The sequence below is a fragment of the Neovison vison genome, chromosome 7, assembly GCF_020171115.1.
Source record: "Neovison vison isolate M4711 chromosome 7, ASM_NN_V1, whole genome shotgun sequence".
Classification (NCBI taxonomy): Eukaryota; Metazoa; Chordata; class Mammalia; order Carnivora; family Mustelidae; genus Neogale; species Neogale vison.
Window position 1 is genome coordinate 148,496,260 of NC_058097.1, and position 22,095 is coordinate 148,518,354.

The 22,095-nt window shown below is 42.1% G+C and overlaps 1 protein-coding gene across 4 annotated transcripts in view; it reads left to right on the top strand.

Moving 5' to 3' along the window:
• Nucleotides 1–26: 26 nt before the first annotated feature.
• XRRA1 (X-ray radiation resistance associated 1) overlaps nucleotides 27–22,095 on the top strand; it is a 67,327-nt gene continuing 45,258 nt past the window's right edge. For 2 of the 4 annotated variants that reach the window (XM_044258532.1, XM_044258535.1), the window contains exons 1-7: nucleotides 1,452–1,560; nucleotides 2,560–2,615; nucleotides 5,470–5,567; nucleotides 10,566–10,750; nucleotides 14,535–14,606; nucleotides 15,736–15,808; nucleotides 19,099–19,196. In XM_044258532.1, the coding sequence (XP_044114467.1) occupies nucleotides 5,474–5,567; nucleotides 10,566–10,750; nucleotides 14,535–14,606; nucleotides 15,736–15,808; nucleotides 19,099–19,196 (522 nt within the window). In that variant the 5' untranslated portion in view covers nucleotides 1,452–1,560; nucleotides 2,560–2,615; nucleotides 5,470–5,473. Of the gene's footprint in view, nucleotides 277–1,451; nucleotides 1,561–2,559; nucleotides 2,616–5,469; nucleotides 5,568–10,565; nucleotides 10,751–14,534; nucleotides 14,607–15,735; nucleotides 15,809–19,098; nucleotides 19,197–22,095 lie in introns of those variants that run through there. The other 2 variants (XM_044258534.1, XM_044258536.1) reach the window with 2 other exon arrangements.

A 22,095-nucleotide genomic window follows, 5' to 3' on the forward strand; every position in this document is an offset into this window, starting at 1 on the left:
CGTCGGGATCCGTAGTCCGGGGCTGGATGACGCGAGGTGGCCCGCGGAAGTGGCCGCGGGGCTTGCCGGGACTTATAGTAGTTAGAAGCTGCCTTCACCGGTTGCAGCCTACACTGTCTGCCGCCGCGCCGCGGTTACCAAGGGGTACAGAAGGTTGTGGTAGGCGCCACCGTGGAGCGGCTCCGAGGTCCCCGGGAGTCTCGCAGGCGCGCCTCCCGCGTTGCCGGGACGCAGCCCCTGCAGACGCCTCGGAGGCGGAAGCGACGACGGAGGCAGGTGAGGCTGGAAACTTAGTTTGCGTGAGGGATTAGAGTCTCCTTTGCCCTATAAGAGTTTCCAAAGGGGCGACAAGAGCTCGTTCTTCATCCTTGTACAGCACTTACCGGTTAGTCTCTCTGGTGATTGTCAACTAAGGTCTTAGTAGTGTTTTCGTGTTCTAGAGAACTCACATTTGCTGAGTGTCTTCCTCTGGAAGCTGTGTACCGTGGGCGTTTATAGTCATCCTTTCAGGTAGTCCCTTAACACCCCAGTCAGATGAGGAAACTAAGAAACTTACCCAAGGCCGAACAGCATGTCTCGGTACCTCGTTTAGAAGCCAGGGGGGTTTAGCCTCCCTTTGCCACTCTGCTTTTAATCGTTTTAGAATGTAATAGAATTCTAGATTCTTAATTCATTTATCCACTTTTTTTTTTTTTTTTTTTGAGAGAGAGAGAACGAACCCTGGGGAGCGGGGTGAGGGGCAGAGAAGAGGGAAAGGGAGAGAAATCTTGAGAAGGCTCCACACCCAGAGCAGAACCCAACTGGGGCCTCCCTCTCACGCGGGACTTGAACTCGGGGCGTGATCTCACCACCCTGAGATCATGACCTGAGCTAAAATCAAGAGTCAACTGCTCAACCAACTGAGCCACTCAGGCACCCCTTTTCCATAGTATTTATTGAGCACCAACCAACATTGCCCCGAAGTGTACTAAGGGATACTGGAAGATCAAAGCAGACCTGTTCACTACTCTTTTGGAACATCTACTCTAGTGACCTAGAGTTACCACATAACGGGATTATATTATACTATGATTTCTTACATTGCATCACTTGTTGGTTTTTTGTTTTTTTTTTTTAATCACCTCCTAAGTGTCAAAATGTTGAACAAATACTTACTGAGTGCTACTATATAGCAGTCGCTGTTCTGGTCACTGTAGATACATTCCTAAATAACGTAAAATATAGGCAAAATATGTCTTGGTGAAGCTACCATTCATGGGATAATAATTATCAGTAACTACTGTTTGTTGGGATTTCTTCACTTCTGTGAAGCAATCCAGTCAGATGCTCCTATAGCTTTTTGCTGTTTATCTTCTGTACTATCCTTCTCATTTTTCAAGACCCAGCTCTAATGTCACCTGCTCTGTGAAACCTTTCCTGATCCTTATTTTTTCCTTCTTTGCAGACAGACTGAAGAACTCCATAGCATTGTGTTTATGGTTCAGTTTAGTTCAGTAAACACTCGTTGAACCTCTTCAATGGGCCAGACCCTGTATTGAAGTGCTGGGGATAAAGATATAGGTAGGCCTGGCCTTTGAGGGGCTCACAGCCTGGGATTGGGGGTGTGGGGAGTGGGGAACAGACAGGTAAACAGGCCATTGTACTACAGCGTGTGGTAGAGTGTTTCCATTAAGAGGTGGGCTGAGATGGTAGCACAAAGAAAGGTCAACCTGAGGAGGGGAAGATCTAGGAAAGCTGTCTGTATAAGCCAGGTAAAGAAGAGGGGCAGAATCGAAAGAAATGGAGCAGCACATGTATGCAAATGAGCACCATTACTGTGTGTGTGTGTGTGTGTGTGTGTGTGTGTGTGTTGCAGCTGGGAGCCATTACAATTAGACTGAGATTAGCTGCTTCAAGTTTGAGACAGAGACCTGAGGTAGCTGACGCTAACTAGGCAGGCAGCCTCTGAGTCCGGAACTTGGACTTTCTCTTTTCCACCATCAAGTAAAGTTCATATTTTCCTTAGGGTTACTTTCTAGACAATGTAACATCAGGATTATGTGCCCTTCCTAGCCCATTAGTTGTATAGCCACACTTTCTCATCTGGTGTTCTTTGGGAACTGGAAGTTACCAGTGGATTAGTTGTGTCCAGATCTGTATGCCCTCCCCAAGTCTGAGTCTGATTGAGCCTTATATATGTATAGCAAATATCTTTTCCCAAATTGTGTCTTATCTTCCAACTCTGTCTTTGCTGTTTTTATTATTACATAGATTTATTTTGTATTAATGATTATATAAAATATTCTTCCTTCTTGATTTGTGATTTGTACATCATATTTAAGCACTCTAGCCCCACCCCATCATCACAAAATTACCCCCTTGTTTTACCTTCCTTCCATCCATGTTTCTTTCTCTATCTCTACATCTCTAGTTATGTGTTTCTGGGAGCTTTAGTTTTGTGGGGTTTTTTAGGCCCCAGCTGAGACTAATTTTAGAGGCAAGGGTCACAATAGGATGCAATAAGAAAGTTTAAGAGCTCTGAATGACAGGCTAAGAAGGAGTGTGATATCTGTTTTACAGGTGAAGAAACACAAAAAAAAGCAAGTCAAGGGGTCTTTCCCAAGGTCAAAGATCAAGTAAGTACTATGCAGATCAGAAGCAAGGTCCTCATAGTCTGTAAGTTATTTCTCCCAACAGCCACCATCTCTAACATTTCCCAGCCAGCAATTTACTCATTCATTCATTCACCTGTGTAGCAGATAGGTGTAGTTGGTCACAAGATAGTTTTCCTGAAAGACAGATTAACTGAGTGACTGTTGATCTTTCCCCATCCATCCATCATTCTGTTCGTTCATCTTCTTTACACATTTTTAGTGAATTCTAGGTTCAGTGCTAGGCTCTGGAATTACATACGTGAACAAGGTATCATAGGACCTATGGCAGGTGACAAGTTGATGAAGGGGAACAATTACCATAAAGTGATAAGCACTGTACTAGGAGAAGTACACGGTATTGTGGGAACACACCAGAAGGGCATTAACCCTTCTTGGGATGATAACAGATTAGGAAATTCATAGTGCCCTGTGTTGAACCAAAGGAGATACCAACATCACTCATTTATTCCACGGATAATTGTGTATCTGTTATGTGCTAGGTGCTGTGTTAGGTACTGTGAATAAAGAAATGAACACCGTAGCATAGCATAGCGTAGCATAGGTGCTCTCCCTCCTTTAAAGGAGTTTAGAAAAAAATAAATAAATAAATAAAAATAAAGGAGTTTAGAGTCTCGTTAGGGAGATCAGAAATATACCCTTGGGCCCTGGGAATACATCATATCCTTCATTTGGCTCACACATGTTTAAGGGTTATTTCCTGTGAGCATTCCAGAGGTGGGAGAGAGATGGTGAATTGGATATGTTTCCAGACTTGGAGGTTCACAGACCATTGAAGGAGCCCCTTCATGATTATTAGTAATCTTATGAAGTAGAAAGGACTCCAGCCATGAAAGAGAGAAGAAACACTCTGATATTTAGCCAAAGTAGCACTTATTTGCTTCTGGAAGTTTCAGTGAAAGCATTGAAGAGAGGGTGGCATCTGGATTTTCTTTTTTAATATTTTTTTTATTTATTGGGGGGGGGGTAGAGCGCAGCGGGGGAGTGCAGCGGGGTGGGGGTGAGACAGGCAGAGGGAGAAGGAGAAGCAGACTCTTGAACCCAGGACTCCAGGATCATGACCTAAGTTGAAGGCAGACACTTAACTGACTGAGCCAACCGGGCACCCCCTGGCTGGATCTCTTTATTTTATTTTTTTAATTTATTTTTATTTATTTGACAGATAAAGATCACAAGTAGGCAGAGAGGCAAGCAGAGAGAGAGGAGGAAGCAGGCTCCCTGTTGAGCAGAGAACCTGATGTGGGGCTCGATTTCGGGATCCCGGGATCATGACCTGAGCCGAAGACAGAGGTTTTAACCCACTGAGACACCCAGGTGCCCCTGGCTGGATCTCTTTAAAGAAAAATCTCAAATGCTTAAGAGCTCAAGTTTTAAGAAATTTAGATCTTTGATTTATTCCTAACAGCAGTAACATTTGAATTGGAAAAAAAAAAAAATTTTTTTTTAAAGAGAGGGAGAAGGTGGGGGGCAGAGGGAGAGGGAAAGAAAGAGTCTTAAGTAGGCTCCATGCCCACATGGAGCCCAATGCAGGGCTCTGTCTCACAACCTGAGATCATGACCTGAGCCAAAATCAAAGAGTTGGATGCTTAACCAACTGATCTACCCAGATGCCCCTGAACTGAATCTTAAAGCATGAAATTAACCAGGTAGTGATGGAGAAAACTATTTTAGGCCAAAGGAACAAAGGCAGGGAAGACTGAATATGTTTGGAGACTAGAAAATGATTGTGTGCGACTGATAGGCAGGGCTGACTAGAGCTAGAAAAGTTAGAACATGGGACTCCAAGGGCTTCAAGAGTAATCTCAGGTTTGCTCAGTGGGAAATCTGATCAGAAGGCCGTTGCAGTATTCTAGGTGGGAGATGGTAAAAGATTTAATGAAAACAGAGAGAGACAGAGAAAATTACATTGGAACAGTTTTCCTGAGCAGGAATTTTCTTGACTCAGTGACCAGTTGATGAAATCCCATTTCACCTAGCATTATTTTTGTCAGACCTCTCTTTATAAAGCACAGCTGGGGTCATGGCTCTCCCCAACTCAGATATAGTTCGTGGCTCTCAGTTACCTACAAGGGGAAGACTGAGCTCCTAGCCTGGCACTGGAAGCCTTCAAGAGCAGGCACCATCCTTTCTGTCCCGAGTTAATTGTCCCAAACACAGATCCTTCTCCTTCCTGGATCTGGTTGTTTCTTTACTGTGCCAGATGTGTCCCCTACTATGCCCTTAGTCCTGTGGCCCTTTTTGTTTGGAATGCTTATCCTTTGCTCTATTAGCAAACTCAGTTCATCTCTCAAATTCTATTTATGCAGTTCTAATATTATTTTCACAACATCTTGCCTAAAATGTGAGCTCCCTCATCCCTGAAGTCTGTTAAAACAATGAACATTTCTAGTGAGCACTTAATATGTACTAGGCACTAGCTTTCTAACTTGATCCTCTCATCTGTCTATTAAGGTAGGTGTTATTAATCCTGATTTGCAGATGAAGAAACTGAGGTTCAGAGGGGTAGAGGAACATTACCAGTCATAGAGTGAGGAGAGACAATCAAAATTCAAACCAGGTCTTTCTGGATCCAAAGGTATTCTGTATAGTGTTCCACTGAGTTAGGGTTGATTTGAACCAAAAAACCCAGGGTCTTGATCTCCCTCTTCATTCAAAGGGCCAGCCCATTTCTGAAACAGGGGAGGGCCTCCTAGGCCCCAGAGACAGGGTGGATGTAGGGTATGGTGGTACTGGTGGGCTCACAAGCCACATTGGGTGAGAGACTGTGCTGCCCCTTCTCAGTGCTTCTACTTCCTCACTTTCCTTGCTTGACTCTCAGGGAGATGGCCTCTTCAGGAATATACAAGCTGGATAATGGGAAGTCTTACCTGAACAACTGCTTTCCAGCCAAAAATCTCCTTCGGATGCCAGACGAAGGTCAGCTGACTTCTCAAATTGATACCTTTGCTTCACACTCAGCTCCTACATCCATTTTTTCCCTCTCCAGCCCATTTATTACGGGTCCCTACACTACCCAACCCCATCCCTTCCCATCCATCTTTCCTCAGCAGTCTCAGGGAGCTTTCAAAAGTGCATGTTGAACCACAGTGTTCCATTCTGTTCTGTGACTTCTCATTGCTAACTTCCTTACGTGATATTTTGTGTCCACAGTCTGACCTCCATTTATCCTTTGCTACACCCCCATTCCTTTACGTATGCCCTGTTCCATTGTACTCTCTTTTCACATAGCTTGTTTTATTTGCCAGAATATTACAGCTATCATTCCAGTTATCCAAACTCTTTCCATCCCACAGCTCTTTTTCCAATAAGCCCTATCTAGCTACTCCAGCCCTTAGTGACCATACTCTTGTGAGCTGTCTTCCTCTCTGTGTTTATTAGTTGTTGAAGAATCATATTCTGCCAGGCTTCTAAATAAAATGACTCTGCTAAGTAGTTTTTCAAACATTCATCTAGTTAAAAGCTCCCATGGGACAGGGACTCCTCATAACTCTGAGCAGAGCCATACAGATAGAACACTGCTGAGAAGTATGAGTTCACTATATTGGATTTGTTGATTTGAAAGGGTAGAACAAGAGGGAAGTACCCCTTGTTTACTCTATATGAAATGGCTTGCTGGTTACTCTGTATGTGGAATATTGAAAGAACTTTCTCCTCCAGTCCATTCTCCCCATTTCTCTAGAGCAATTTCTTTTTTTTCATGTAGAGACCTCTGGCCATCTACCTATTTTAAACCCTCCCATGGAGCTCTCAGTATGAACTCATGATTTCATCCCTACACCCCAATACACACATACATGGACAATAGAGAAATAAATGCAGCCATGTACATCTGCATGTGTTAGTACAGATATGTATATTTCCTAGTCCACTGAGAGCAATGACACCTCACTCACAGAGAGCATACTTGGGCCCTAGATCTCGGTTTCTGGATACGATTCTCCAATAAAAAGAGCCAGGACTTCTCAGAGAAAAAGTTGTTTCCGGGGCTGGGGCCAGAAAAATAAAAATTGCACCTAGAATGTTGTATAGTGATAGGAAGTACAAAAGTGCTCAGAAAAATGATGAGTGCCTATCAGAAGGACATAAGGGCTAACCTGAAGGAGCTCCCAAAGGCCAAAGCTGGGACCTAAACAACAAAAAATTAAAGTAGAATTGGGTTGTAAACTATACAGTAAATATCCATGAGCCCATACTGATACAAATAAATATTTGAATATATAAAAAAGTGTAGGCGAAGGAGCAGCTCTTCCTACAGTAGAAGTTCAGTTAATAAATGCAGAAGGAATGAAGGAAATAGAAAATCACTGCTAAAACATCACAATAACAATTTTTACAGGTAAGAAGTTTCTATAGATGTTGTATCAGGATTCTCCAGCAAAATAAAACCAATAGGATATGTATTTATATCCTACTTGTTCTGTTTCCATAGTCATATGTGTGTATTATCTGTTTTAAGGAATTGGCCTATGAAATGATGGGGGCTGGCAAGACTGAAATCTGTAGGGCAAGCAGGCTAAAAACTCAGGAGAGAAGAGCAGATGTTGTGGTCTTATAGCAAAATTTTCCTCCTTTGGGAAGCATCAGTTTTTGCTTTTTTTTCAGCTGATTGTGAGGCCCATACACATTATAGGGGATAGTCTCCTTTACCTAAAATCAACTGATTACAGATGTTAGCCACATCCATAAAATACCTGCACAGCAACACCTAGATTAGTATCTGAGTAACTCCTTACCACAGCCTAGCCAAGTTGACACCTAAAATTAACCATCACAGATGCTAGAATTAGTGCGTCAAAGTATGATGAAAATCAGATTGTTAGCATAGTCTCAAAGTATCTTTATCAATTACAAAGAGAAAAATCATGACTTCTCCATAGGGAAAGTAGGCTGACACCACCTTAACCGAGTGATCAAAGTTAGCATCACCAGTCATCAGACATATTGACATCACCTGCCATCTGATTGGATGCACCGAGAAGGGCACCACAGACTTTTGTGGTAGTTTTGGCAAAGCACAGAGCCTTATTTTAATTATGGGAAAGCATCAAACAAATTCAAATTGAGGGACTTTCAATAAAATAATTGACCAGTACTCTTCAAAAGTGCTAAGATCACACAAGAAAAAAGAAAGACTGAAGAGCTGTCACAGATTGGGGGATTCTAAGAAGACATGATAACTAAAATGTGAGATTCCCTTGGAACAGAAAGCAGACATTAGTGAAAAAACTAGCAAAATTTAAAGAAGGGCTATGGATTAGTTACTGATATTGTACCAGTGTTAACCTACTGCCTTCAATCATTCTATTATGATTCCATAAGATATTAATATTAGGAGAGGGAAGTAAGGGGATGAGGCAACTGGGTGATATACTATATGTTAATAAATAGAATTTAAATTGAACAAATTTTATAACAAAAATGTTAGCATTAGGGGAACTGGGTGAAAGCTGTACAGAAATTCAGTATTATTTTCATAACTTTTATGGAAGTCTTAACTTATCTCAAAATGAAAGTTATGGGGGCGGGGGAGAGGATGTTCCCATGGATACTTTTTGTGCTGAAAGCCTCCCCCAATAAACCCAGTACTGTTCTGTGTACTACCCAACCTCATCACTTCCCATCCATCTTCCCTCAGCAGCCTCACGGAGATTTCTCTCTTTTTTAAAGATTTTTTTAATTCATTTGACAGAGAGAGATCACAATCAGACAGAGAGGCAGACAGAGAGGGAGAATCAGGCTTCCTGCTGAGCAGAGAGCCCAACGTGGGGCTTGATCCCAGGACCCTGAGATCATGACCTGAGCCGAAAGCAGGGGCTTAACCCACTGAGCCACCCAGGTGCCCCCTCACAGAGCTTTCTAAAGGGCACATTGAACCACAGTGTTCCATTCTGTTCTGTGACTTCTCATTGCTGGCTTCTTTACATGATATTCTGTGTCCACAGTCTGACCTCCCTTTATCCTCTGCTATACCCCCATTCTTTTTTTTTTTTTAAAGATTTTATTTATTTATTTGACAGACAGAGATCACAAGTAGGCAGAGAGGCAGAGAGAGAGAGAGAGAGAGGAGGAAGCAGGCTCCCCACTGAGCAGAGAGCCCAATGCGGGACTCGATCCCGGGACCCCGAGATCATGACCTGAGCCGAAGGCAGCGGCTTAACCCACTGAGCCACCCAGGCGCCCCATATACCCCCAATTTTTTACGTGTGCCATATTCCATAGTACTCTCTTTTCATATAGCTTGTTTTATTTGCCAGAATATTCCAGCTATCATTCCAGTTATTCAAACTCTCTCCATCACACAAAGCCCACCCAGCTCTTTTCCTTTTCTTGTTCTGGTCCTCTAGACTTTTTCTGATCTGACTCTGCTGACCTCCCCAGGCTCATCTCTTTTGTCTCTTATTCAACTCTGGACTCAGTCTGGGCCTTCCTTGCTCACTTTGTTGGGAGTTTGGACACCAACGCACACTGGAATCTCTAGGAGTCAGAGCTTTTGGAATGGAACAAAGTTCCATGACCCAATTGGGGGCAACCCTGGAAAGTAGAATCCTGGCCACTCAGCCCCAGAGTGGGAATGGGAAATAACTCATGGCAGACATAGGAGAGGAGTTGCATTCAGGAGTCAGGATTGGCGGCTGTGGTCAGGTGAGCCAGGGCAAGCCCCCAAAGCAGAGGCTGTGAGGGCAAGGAGCCAGTGATCAGAAGCACTGAGCTGGTTCCTGCAACTCTTTGCTGGTCTGTATTTTTGATCTTTTATGCTTCCAGATACTTTTGGGGCCCTTCCTCTGCCCAGGCTGCCTGTTTTCTCCATCTCCATCTAGTCGATCTTAAACTTACTGGATCTAGCTCATGACCTAGGCTGGTAGCTCCCCTTTCTGTGATTTCATAGCACCTCTTCTACTAGGCTTCTTTGTGTCAGGGCCTCCATCTTAATTCATCTCTATAGCCCTAGTTCCTAGCACAATGTAGATGCTTAGAAAAGCTCTGTTTGGGCGATTGTGGCTTGGGGCTGTGGCTCAGCATTCATTCAGCTGTTCATTCAGTCATGCTTACAATATGGTAAGCTCTATGAATATTCTTGGGAATACTGAGCTGGATCAGTCAGACAAAATCTGTCTGGGGGACAAGGCAGACAATAAACAAGTGAACAACAACAACAACAACAAAAATTACAGATTGCAATGAATGCCTTGGAGTAAATAAACTGATGTAAGGGCAAACAGATTCTAGAATGTTGTCATGATTTTTGTGAGGTGAGCTTACTAGTAAACCTCATATTCTTTTTTGCTTACATAAATTTTCAAGTTCTTTCTACAGTGAACATTATTGGATTTTTAAAAAAAGTTTCAACTGCCCTATCATTTTCTTATTGAGCTCCTAATATAATCTTTACACTATAGTGATGGTATCCAGGGTAAGGTTTCTCAAGATGGAGCCCATTGAGTTGATGCCACTCATTTATTTTTACCCAAGAGATGACAAATGGGAGAGTAACAAGCTGGCATAGGAAAGAATAATCAGTTCTGCTTAGGAGAGTCAGAGAAGCTTTGCAGAATAGAAAATACTTGGTCAAGGGTCTTGAAGGAAAATTAACATTTGGAGACAAAAGCGTCTAGGAGAGAACTGGGCAAGTCATTCCACATCTTTGAGTCTTAGCCTTTTCATCTGTAAAATGGGGACAGTAACATGTCCTTCATTGGGGTTTGGGACCAGTTAAATGAGATAGCTATGCAGACATCCCCATCCCCAGCTACCATCACCATTCCCAGCAGCAGCAACAGCACAACAGTATCTGGTGCATATCAGGTCCTGAGGAGCTAGTTTTGGTTTTGGTATTATATGTAAATATTCTGTAAGCACACTAGTTGGAGCTTTAGAGGAGTTTGCTCCTCCTCACTGTTCTGATCTTCTCAACAGGCCGAGGACACTGGTTAGTGGCTCGGAAATGTAACCTCAAGAAGAAGGCCAAGAGTGTGCTTGAGGCACCCACTGAAGTTCAGGAAAGCCAGAAGAAATTTTCTTCTGAGGTCAGGGGAAATAAAGGGTTTCAACAGGAAAACCAAGCGGACATTCTTGGACATGTGCTGGACCGGGCTTTTCTGGTGAGAGTAAATGTATCCTGGAATGACTGGCAGCATTAGCTGATGACAGTCTTGGTGGGAGACAAGGACTTGCTCTGTTCCACTCTGGTACCATGACCCCCAACCCACCCCAAACTATTAAAGTGATCTTGACTAACTGAGCACAGTCAAATTGATGAAGGGACCCAAAGCTTTCTTTACATTCTTTACATGTTTAGCTTTCTTTACATCCACCTTGTGAGATAGGTATTATTGTCCCTATTATGTTGTGCCATTGTGAAGATGGGAGAACTGAGGTCCCAAAGAGGTAATTTGCCTTGGCCATGGTCTCACAGCTAATAATTAGAACTTTGTCTATTCATCCTGTCTACTCTCATCCTGAGAGCTCTGGTCTACTAACTCCAAAGCCTGTGCCTTTTAGTATATTAGGTAAAAAAAAAACTTTCAATTGAGTTGAAGAGACAAAGGAGTACAGTAAGAGGAGTACAGGGAACAGTAAAGTGAAAATTCCATTCCTGCACCTGGTAGGGGTAGAGATTCCTATTCTCTGGGGAGACTTTTCCAGGAATGGGGGAACTGGAGAGAGTCCACACTCCATAACTTTTGTCCTTTGGTTTTAGTATCTGGCTGAAGTCTGGCGGAGCCAATCAGATAGTACCCACTGTCTGGGGCAGGCTTTATGAAGAAGACTGAGGTGTCTGTATTGGAGACCAGCCAGTTAATTTCACATCTGCTCTTTGCAGTGCCTCAGTGGCTTGGCAAAGAGAGACATATTTTGTAAACCAATATTAATGTCCAGACCAGTTCTCACAGCTCCCTATGATGTACTCTCTGGCATCCTGCTTTGTTCCCAGATTCTGCTTATGGTTTCCAAGAGGTCACTTTCTACACAGGTCAGATGTTGAAAGAGAGCTTTGAGAAGACGGCTTTGAGGTTGCAACTTACCTCAAGTGGGTAGTGTAATCTTTTTGCAGAGTCCCATGGTGTGTCCTTTGTTATAATGTCCGCTTCTCACTGGGGATGCAGAGGACTGAAAGAGCAGTATTGGGGAAGGGCAGAAAACACGTATCATAGTAGTCTTCTTTTCCGTTTTGTTTTCTACAACATACATTCCCACTTTAATGGAGATGGCTATTTACCCATGCTATGGCTTTGTATAGCAGAAGCAACAATGTTGTTTCTTACAGTAATGGAATACCTACTTATCTGATGGATAGTTCCACTTGAATGTTTCATTGACACCTCCTATTGAACTACTGCACCAATCTCCTTACTCCAAATCCCAAGACATACCTCTTTTCTAGTGTTTACTATACTGCCTCAGTGATGGTGCTATATCCAGTCACCAAACCAGTAATCTGGGGTTATCCTTAACACTTGCCTCTCCGTCACCACCCCACTACCACCACTAGTAAGTCTGACACTTTTATTAAATAGTTGTCAAATCTGTATTCTTCTCATCTCAATTGCCTCTATCCTAATCTGGACCACCATCACCTTGTATTAGAGTAATTAAATAACTTCCTAAATAACTAGACTGAACCAATTAGGATGCTTTTATTTCATATAAAAAGAAGCCAGAGGCATTGTTATTCCAGGCTAGGTTAATTTACTATTAAAGGCCCTAATGTGCTTAGCATGTTAACTTGTTCTCTTCGGCTAATTGCCTTCACAATCCCAAGATGGCTGTAGCAAGTCCAGTAATCATATATAAAGAATAACATCCAGAGGTACAAAAGGGATTGTCATTATTTTATATCTATATTTAAAATTAAGAAAGAGTTCCTCAGAACTGGCCTCCTTCCGTCAGCATCCAGTGTCTGATTGGCCAGACCTATAGCACATGTCCTTACAGTCATTATTTAGGGGATTGTGACCTCCAAGATTGGTTTAGACAGTCAGGACTTATCACTTGGAGCTGGGGCCCAAGGACACATCTACTCAGAAAAATGGAATAATCTTGGGGTTCTCTTTCTCTCTTTTTTTTAAAGATTTATTTATTACTTTAGAGGGAGGGAGATTGAGAGAATGAATACGAGGAGGGGCAGAGGGAGAAGCAGACTCCCCTCAGAGCAGGGAGGCCAACATGGGACTCGATCCCAGGACTCTGGATCATGACCTGAGCTGAAGGCAGACACTTAACCGACTGAGCCACTCAGGCATCCAACATTGGGGTTCTTTAATAAGGAAGTAGTAGAGAGGTTGCCCTAGGGAAGGTAATTAACAATGCCTAGTGTATTGGTCTCATCCTATGAGTATCAGACAAAGCAATTTTTATAAAATTGCTATCAGCTCTTGCAATAAAAAAAGTCTGTTAGCTTTCCACTGACTATAGAACAAAATCCACACTCCCTTACATAGCTGGGGACCCCGTTGATTTAGTGGCTACCTCCCTGGCCTTGTTCCTTTCCTTCCTCTCAGAAGCACCTGGCTTTTACCTGTCTTGATAGCTTTCACTTCCTGCCTCCCACTTTCTTGGGACCAACTCCTACTTAGCTTTTGGTTCTCACTTGAAATAGTACTTTTTGAACTAAATAGTTCCTCTCCTCCAGGCTGAGGTCAGGACCTCCTGTATTGTCTCCCATAGCTTCTTGAATTTCTCCTTTAAAATATTTATCACATTTAGGGGTGCCTGCCTGGCTCATTTTGTAGAGCTTCTGACTCTTAATCTCGGGGTCATCAGTTCAAGCTCCACATTAGATGCAGAGATTACTTAAATAAAAAATAAATATGCAAAAAATATTTTTCACATTTATAAATGCTTGCTTGCTACTTGGCTTCCATGTTGTGAGTTCTGTGACTAGAATATTATTTTTTTTTTTTAGACAGATTGGACTCTTTGACTAGAATATTATAAACATCTAATTCCATGCCTAAACATGATACTATAGATAAATGATTAACAGAAAAAAAAATGAGGCTTGGTTAAACAGAAGTAGAAACTCCAACACTGACATTTTCCTCTAACTTTTAACTTAAGGGGGCAACATATAGTAGTCAGAAAAGCAGAGGTTAGTGATTCCACATTTGGATTCAAATCATTTATCACTTACTAGCTGTGGGACCTTCAGCAAGGCATTTTATCTCTATTAACCTTATTTTTCTTATTTAAAAAGGAAAATGGTCATACTTATGTTAAAGGGTTTAGTTGGGATTAGAAGAAAACATATTGATGTGATTAGCACAATACATGGCCTAAAGCAATACTTAGTAAATATTTAGTGAATGAAAGAACGAACAAATGAATGAACAAGCAAATTATTATAAGCATGAAGAGATTGGTAAGTTCCCAGAAACAAATTTTTTTTTTCAAAGATTTTATGTATTTATTTGACAGACAGAGATCACAAGTAGGCAGAGAGGCAGGCAGAGAGAGAGGAAGGGAAGCAGACTCCCTGCTTTGCAGAGAGCCCGATGCAGAGCTGGATCCCAGGATCCTGGGATGATGATCTGAGCCGAAGGCAGAGGCTTTAACCTACTGAGCCACCCAGGTGCCCCGAAAGAAAGATTTTTTTTTTAAAGAACCAGGTAGAAGTGGGGCTTAGAAAAGACAAAGAAGAAACAGAGAGGAAGGAATTCTCCTAAGAACCCTGTCAAGTTAGTGTTACTACGATCTCCATCTTGCAGATGGGAAGCTGAGAGGTGGAAGAGCTGAGGTGGCAGCTCTGGTCTAACAAACTCCCAAAGCTTATGCTCTTTGTGCTGTACGAGGCCCCCTTTCTCAACAGGGAGTCATTTGTTTTCTTGGCCAATGATATAAACTTTGTTGGGGCCTTGAGAGGTGACTCTCTGCACTGTGTTCCAGCTGAAGCACCATTGTGTGAGGAAGCCATCAGACCTGATCAACATCAATGTGAGCGGCCTGAAGTTCTCCAAGGTAGGGCCAGCCAGCAGAGATGTGATTAGGATGAGCCACACCTGAGGTGGCTTCTGGCTGTTTGTCCATTGTACCTCCAGAGTCCCTAGGGACTGGGGGGTTGGGGTAGGGGACATCAGACAAAGCCTCACTGGGTAGAAACAACCTTCAGACACAATATTTTGCTGTAAATTTGGTATTACCATTGGCTTATGTGAGGTGAATTAAAGGAAGTAGCATTATGGAAGTTGGTTTGAATTTGTTGTAGACCTCTGTTGGGGTGACACTAAATTCCTGTTAGAAGAGCCTATAGGAGAAATTTCTCTCAAGTCTCAGTGCCAGGATGCTGGCTTGTTCTTATATATACTGTGGCTCATGTAATGAGTCATATTTTTCTTATATTGGCTAATTGGCAGCTTGAGCCACATTTGTGCCACCCCCCATTAGCCAATGTATATGCAGGATATTATGGCATATGTTTTTGGTTTATAGGCCTACCATGGCATATGAAGAGAGATAAGTGGTATAAAATATACACAATTAAAATAGATAAATCAGTACCATAAGTAACATAACCATAAGTAAATCTCAAAAGATCTAGGTGTATCAACACAAGTAAATCTCAGAAACATAGTGTTGAGTAAAAAAAGCGGGTTGCAGAATGACACAGTATCATTGCATCTAATATAGAGTTTTAGAATTTATAAATAATATTACATATAGTTCATAGATATACATATATAGAATACAAGTATAAAACAAGTATGAGAATGATAGTCACCAGTTCCAAGATAGCTGTGAATAGTTGGGAAATGTGGGGATGGGGGGGCGTGGTCAACTCTTTAGTATTTTATTTCTTTAAGGAATTGAAGGGAAGCCACCAAAATCTTCGTATTTATTAAAGGTGGATAGTGGTTACATGGGTCTTCAGAGTTATCATTCACTAAATTTTTCTGTACATTGGAACTATTTCATAATAGAGAAAAAGAAGCAGAAAAGCTGTTCTGGCCCTCAGCAAGTGGGTGTTCTTTGCTAAGAATATAGCTTATCCCTGTAAGTTGTTGTGCCTTCTGACGGCAGCTCTGGAGCTTTGGCATCGTCCCCTTTGCAGGGGACTAATCTTGTGTTCTTTTGAAATGCTTTCCCACAGGCTAAGGAAAAGGACTTCAAGCATTTTAATTCAGTGATTTACATCAATGCCTCAGAAAACCTGCTTCCTCTAGGTAAGCTTTTCTTCCTGAAAACTACCTTCTGCATCTTAGCAAGCACAATCAGTCACTTCTGTTAGAACTTGCCTAATCAGTCATTCATGACTGGCAGCTCATCCCTTTTTCGGAGTGCGGTAGACTAGGTGCTGGAGATCACCCAGACCCGGATTTCAGCCCAGAGCTGGCACTACCTCCTTAGAGTGTTTCTGTCTGGGCTGCTGCTTCACTGTCTGTAAATGGAGACAGTTCCCTTCCTTTCTTCCTCCTCAAGGCAGGATGCCGTGTAGGCTGAGATGAGATAGGTAAATGAAATTGTTTTTTTTTTTTTTTTTAAGATTTTATTTATTTATTTGACAGAGAGAGATTACAAGTAGGCAGAGAGGCAGGTAGAGAGAGAAGGAGGAGGAAGCAGGCTCCCTGCTGAGCAGAGAGCCCGATGCGGGACTCGATCCCAGGACCCCGAGATCATGACCTGAGCCGAAGGCAGCAGCTTAACCCACTGAGCCACCCAGGCGCCCCATGAAATTGTTTTTAAGCCTGTATGAGTTCCTATGGGAGCATAGACACTTCTCATTTATTCAGCAAGTCTACAGCGACCCCTGCTGGGTGTCAGGACTATGTGAGTGCTTGGCTTTCGAAATGAATGCATCCAGTTTATAAGGTGAGCCTATAGTTTAGTGGGAAAGATGGGTTCAGACACAGATAATTATAGAAGAATGTGGTAAGTGCAATGAAAGAGGGAATCAGAAAATGCTGTGCAAGCATATAAGCGGGGCACCAATCCAGACCAGAGTGTCAGGAGAAATTTCTGAGGAGAAGGGCAGCTAGCTGAGACCTAGAAAATGGACAGGAATGAGAAGGTATTTCAGTTCAGTGGAGCAGATGTGGGACAGCAGTGCCTGATAAGGACACGGAAGAGGCTCTGTATGTTTGCATGGGATGTGAATAGGGGAAAATGGAGACCAGAAAGGCTGGCAGGGACTGAAGTGTCAAGGGCCCTGAGTTGTCACTAATCCTGCAGGCAAAAGAAAGCCTTGGAAGGCTTTTAAATAAAGAATTTCAGTGGGGGCCATGAGGAAGGTGAATAATGAAAGAAGAAGATGGGGACCAGGACACCTGGGAGGTGATTTCATTTTTCTCAGGGTTAAGGTAGGGAAGCCTGAGCCAGGCAGTAGGGATAAGGGCAAGTGCAAGAGAGATTCAGCAGGAGGTAGAAATAACAGGATGTGATAGCTAATGGGCACATGGAAAGAAGAAAGAGCCAAGGGGTTTCACTGAGAATGGAGAGCACTAGAGGAGAGGCAAGTTTGGGGAGAAATAGGATGAGTTTGGTTTTTAGTGGTTGAGGTTGAGGGGCGTTTTTAAAGAAGCTTGTGACACAACCCCTGCCCTTAAGGGAACAGTGCAGTCTGTCAGGAAGGTGGGCTTGAAATACAAAGGCCAGTAGGCAAATGAAAAGATGCTCAACCCCATTAATAATTAAAACAGCATCAAAATCCCATTTTTTGCCTATCAAATATTGGCTAATGTAAGAAGGACTGATTGATGACAGCCAGCATTGATGGGGAAATGGATACTCTCATTGAACCAGCAGAAGTATAATAAATTAAGGCAATATCTTTAGAAGACAGTTGGGCAATGTCTCTTAAAATAGTCATTACCTTTAATCTAGTAGTTTTCCTTCCAGGAATTTATTCTCCAGAAACACACTCGTACAAGGACGCTCATTGGAAACATCCTGAAATACCCACTAAGCAGTTTTTTCCATGGGATCTACTGGACATTCTGACTCCCAAGACCACCATAGGCCCCACTTGACACTAGGGAGCTCTAAGTCATTCCATACAGTATACCTGTAGCACAGCACCTGCAGTTCCTCTTCAGTGGGGTCTCACAGCAGTGCCTACTATAGCAGTCCGTGCAGCCATCTGTAGGCCATTCTCTGCAGCCACCTGCTCAGGTCCAAGACAGTAAGACTTGCATTTGGTGGATGTAGGAGCCATTCTGGCTTAGAAGCCTCATTACCCAAAGGAGCAAATAGCTATTGTAATGCTCCATAGACATAGCTCCTAGAGTTCCAGCAAAGGATGCGACTAATTATGGGATTCACCACACACAGGGAAATCCAAATTTCTGGTGCCCCTTCAGATGTTTATAGTTACTTCTAGTCCAGATGTGAGGTACCAGTCTGGCATCATTTTTACCATAATAATATTGTATAACTATGTTACCATATCATCTGTTTAGATTACCAGGGAAAAGGGCTAGAAAGTTAACCCAAAGACCAGTTCTCATGCAGAAGGGGAAAAGGGTTCTTGCTTTTTATCCAGATAACCCAAAGGCTCTCAGTAGGTGAGTGGTTCATAGATGTGTACCCCTCGGGCTAATAATACATTATATGTTAATAAAAAATAAAAAATTTTAAAAAAATAGGGGAATGGTTAAGTAAATTAGGATACATCCATAATATAGAACATAACTCAGACATTTTGCAGACCTATATGTTTTGACATGGAACAAGATTTTTTTTTTTTTTTAAAGATATATTTATTAGAGAGAGACAGAAAACGCAGGGTGGAGATGGGGAAGAACAGAGGGAGACAGAAACTAAAGCGGACTCTGCACTGAGTGTGGAGCCTGATGCAGGGCTTGTCACAGGGCTCAAAGTGGAGCTCAACATGGGGCTCAGTCTCACAACCCTAAGATCACAACCTGAGCTGAAAGCAAGAGTTGGACACTTTAACCAACTGTGCCACCCAAGGCACTCTGGCATGGAACAATCTTTAAGTCATATTGTTAAGGGAAAAAGGCAAATCAGAGTACAATGTGTATGGTATGATTCCATTTGTGTAAAAAGGTGTGTGTGTTTGTGTGTGTTTCATTGTACACATGAGAAAAATTCTGGAGTATTATATATGAAACTTTCAATGGTTGTCTCTGGGCATTGAGATTAAAGGGAAATTTTTCTGTATTTCTTAACTTTTTTTGGTAGACATGTTTTACTTTTATAATAAGAAATAGCAAAGATAATTTTTAAATGGGCTTTGGAGTTAGACATAGACTCAATTCTTGACCCTTCCACTTCCCAGCAATTCCATTTATAGCAAATCACTTAAGTTAGACAAGCTACAGTTTCCTCAGCAGTAGAATGAGAGTAGTAACCCTTATTTCAGGGGTGTTAGAGATTTAGAGGCCGTGTGTATAAGGCACCTGACCATAAGCTTAGTCAGTGGGAAGCCAGTAAACAACCACTCTTAACAGCTTTCTCTTAAAAGTAGCTAATTCTCTTTCTCCTCTCCCTGTAGAGGCATTTCATACATTTCCAACCTTAAAGGAACTGGAGCTCGCATTTAATGGAATCAAAACAGTCTACGTGAAATACGGAGACTTTAAGTTCTTGGAAGTAAGTTGGAGGTAGGGAGTTTTTGGTGCCCACCTGTTTCTTTATAAAGAATGGGTATAAAGGTCCCTACTGATTATATCTGTTGGGAAGGAGCTCTCTGGGCCTTTATAGTCAGACTATTGCTTCACAGCAGTCCTCTGCAGAGGGTGGTGGGCTTGGTGGTGATGATGAGGGTAGTGGTAGTGGCAGCAGTGGCAAATAGGTGAGACTATATCATACCTGTGGCCATTGTGTGTGGTCCTGGAAAATAAATGCCAAATTTCATGCCAAAGGGGTCTGTGCAGAAAATTGAGTTTAAACAGAATAGGAAGGAGAGTTTGAGGGAGTATCTGGATCCAGTGGGGGTTATGGAGCCTTAGAGGTTAAGTGCTTGGCACAGATCAGGCCAGCTGAACTAGAGGCATTATGGACTAATGCCAGAGACCCATCCTGATCCAAATGAGCCAGATTGGCTCCAGTGGGCTCAGGTAAAGGAGGCTAAAGGCCTAGTCTGTAGGACAAGAGATGACTGTGAGATTGAACGGGACTCCTATAAGTTCTGTAGCGCACACTTTTTTTTTTTAATGTATTTATTTTTATTAATTATTTTTATTAACTATAATGTGTTATTTGTCCCAGGGGTACAGGTCTATGAATCATCAGACTTACAGACTTCACAGCACTCACCATATCACATACCCTCCCCAATGTGCATAACCCAACCACCCTCTCCCTACTCCCCTCCCCCGGCAGCCCTCAGTCTGTTTTGTGATAATAAGAGTCTCTTATGGTTTGTCTCCCTCCCGATCCCATCTTGTTTCATTTTTTCCTTTCCTACACCCAGACCCCCCACTCTGCCTCTCAAATTCCGTATATCAGGGAGATCATATGGTAATTGTCTTTCTCTGATTGACTTATTTCACTCAGCATAATACCCTCTAGTTCCATCCATGTCATTGCAAATGGCAGATTTCATTTCTTTTGATGGCTGCATAGTATTCCACTGTGTATATATACCACAACTTCTTTATCCATTCATCTGTTGATGGACATCTAAGCTCTTTCTATAGTTTGGCTATTGTGGACATTGCTGCTATAAACATTCGGGTGCACGTGCCCCTTCAGATCACTACATTTGTATCTTTAGGGTAAACACCCAGTAGTGCAATTGCCGAATCGTACAGTATCTCTGTTTTCAACTTTTTGAGGAACCGCCATGCTGTTTTCCAGAGTGGCTGCATCAGCTTGTATTCCCACCAACAGTGTTTCCTGACTTGTTAATTTTAGCCATTTTGACTGGTGTGAGGTGGTATCTCATTGTGGTTTTGATTTGTATTTCCCTGATGCCAAGTCATGTGGAGCACTTTTTCATGTGCCTGTTGGCCATCTGGATGTCTTCTTTGCAGAAATGTCTGTTCATGTCCTCTGCCCATTTCTTAATTGGTCTATTTGTTCTTTGGGTGTTGAGTTTGATAAGTTCTTTATAGATTTTGGATACTAGCCCTTTATCTGATATGTCATTTGCAAATATCTTCTATTCTGTCAGTTGTCTTTGGTTTTGTTGACTGTTTCCTTTGCCATGCAAAAGCTTTTGATCTTGATGAAGTCCCAGTAGTTCATTTTTGCCCTTGCTTCTCTTGCTTTTGGTGATATTTCTAGGAAGAAGTGGCTGTGGCTAAGGTCAAAGAGGTTGCTGCCTGTGTTCTCCTCAAGGATTTTGATGGATTCCTGTCTCACATTGAGGTCTTTCATCCATTTTGAGTCTATTTTTGTGTGTGATGTAAGGAAATGGTCCAGTTTCATTCTTCTGCATGTGGCTATCCAATTTTCCCAACAACATTTGCTGAAGAGACTGTCTTTTTTCCATTGGACATTCTTTCCTGCTTTGTCGAAGATTAGTTGGCCATAGAGTTGAGTGTCTATTTCTGGGCTCTCTGTTCTGTTCCATTGATCTATGTGTCTGTTTTATGTGCCAGTACCATACTGTCTTGATGACGACAGCTTTGTAGTAGAGCTTGAAGTCTGGAATTCTGATGGCACCAACTTTGGCTTTCTTTTTCAACATTCTTCTGGCTATTCGGGGTCTTTTCTGGTTCCATATAAATTTTAGTATTATTTATTCAATTTCTCTGAAAAAAATTGATGGGATTTTGATAGGGATTGCATTAAATATGTTGATTGCTCTAGGTAGCATAGACATTTTCACAATATTTGTTCTTCCACTCTGTGAGCATGGAACATTTTTCCATTTCTTTGTGTCTTCCTCAGTTTCTTTCATGAGTACTCCAAGTTTTCTGAGTACAGATTCTTTGCCTCTTTGGTTAGGTCTCTTCCTAGGTATCTTGTGGTTTTGGATACAATTGTAAATGGGATTGGCTCTTTAATTTCTCTTTCTTCTGTCTTGCTGTTGGAGTATAGAAATGCATGCAACTGATTTCTCTGCATTGATTTTATAACCTGACACTTTACTGAATTCCTGTATGAGTTCCAGCATTTTTTGGAGTGGAGTCTTTGGGGTTTTCCACATAAAGAATCATATCATCTGCAGAAGAGCGAGAGTTTGACTTCTTCTTTGCTAATTTGGATGCCTTTTATTTCTTTTTGTTGTCTGATTGCTGTGGCCAGGACTTCTAGTACTATGTTGAATAGCCATGGTGATAGTGGACATCCCTGCCGTGTTCCTGACCTTACAGAAAAAGCTCTCAGTTTTTCCCCATTGAGAATGATATTTGCTGTGGGTTTTTCATAGGTAGCTTTGATGATATTGAGGTATGTACCCTCTATCCCTACACTTAGAGGAGTTTTGATCAAGAAAGGATTCTGTACTTTGTCAAATGCTTTTTCAGCATCTATTGAGAGTATCCTATGGTTCTTGTTCTTTCTTTTATTAATGTATTGTATCACACTGATTGACTTGCGG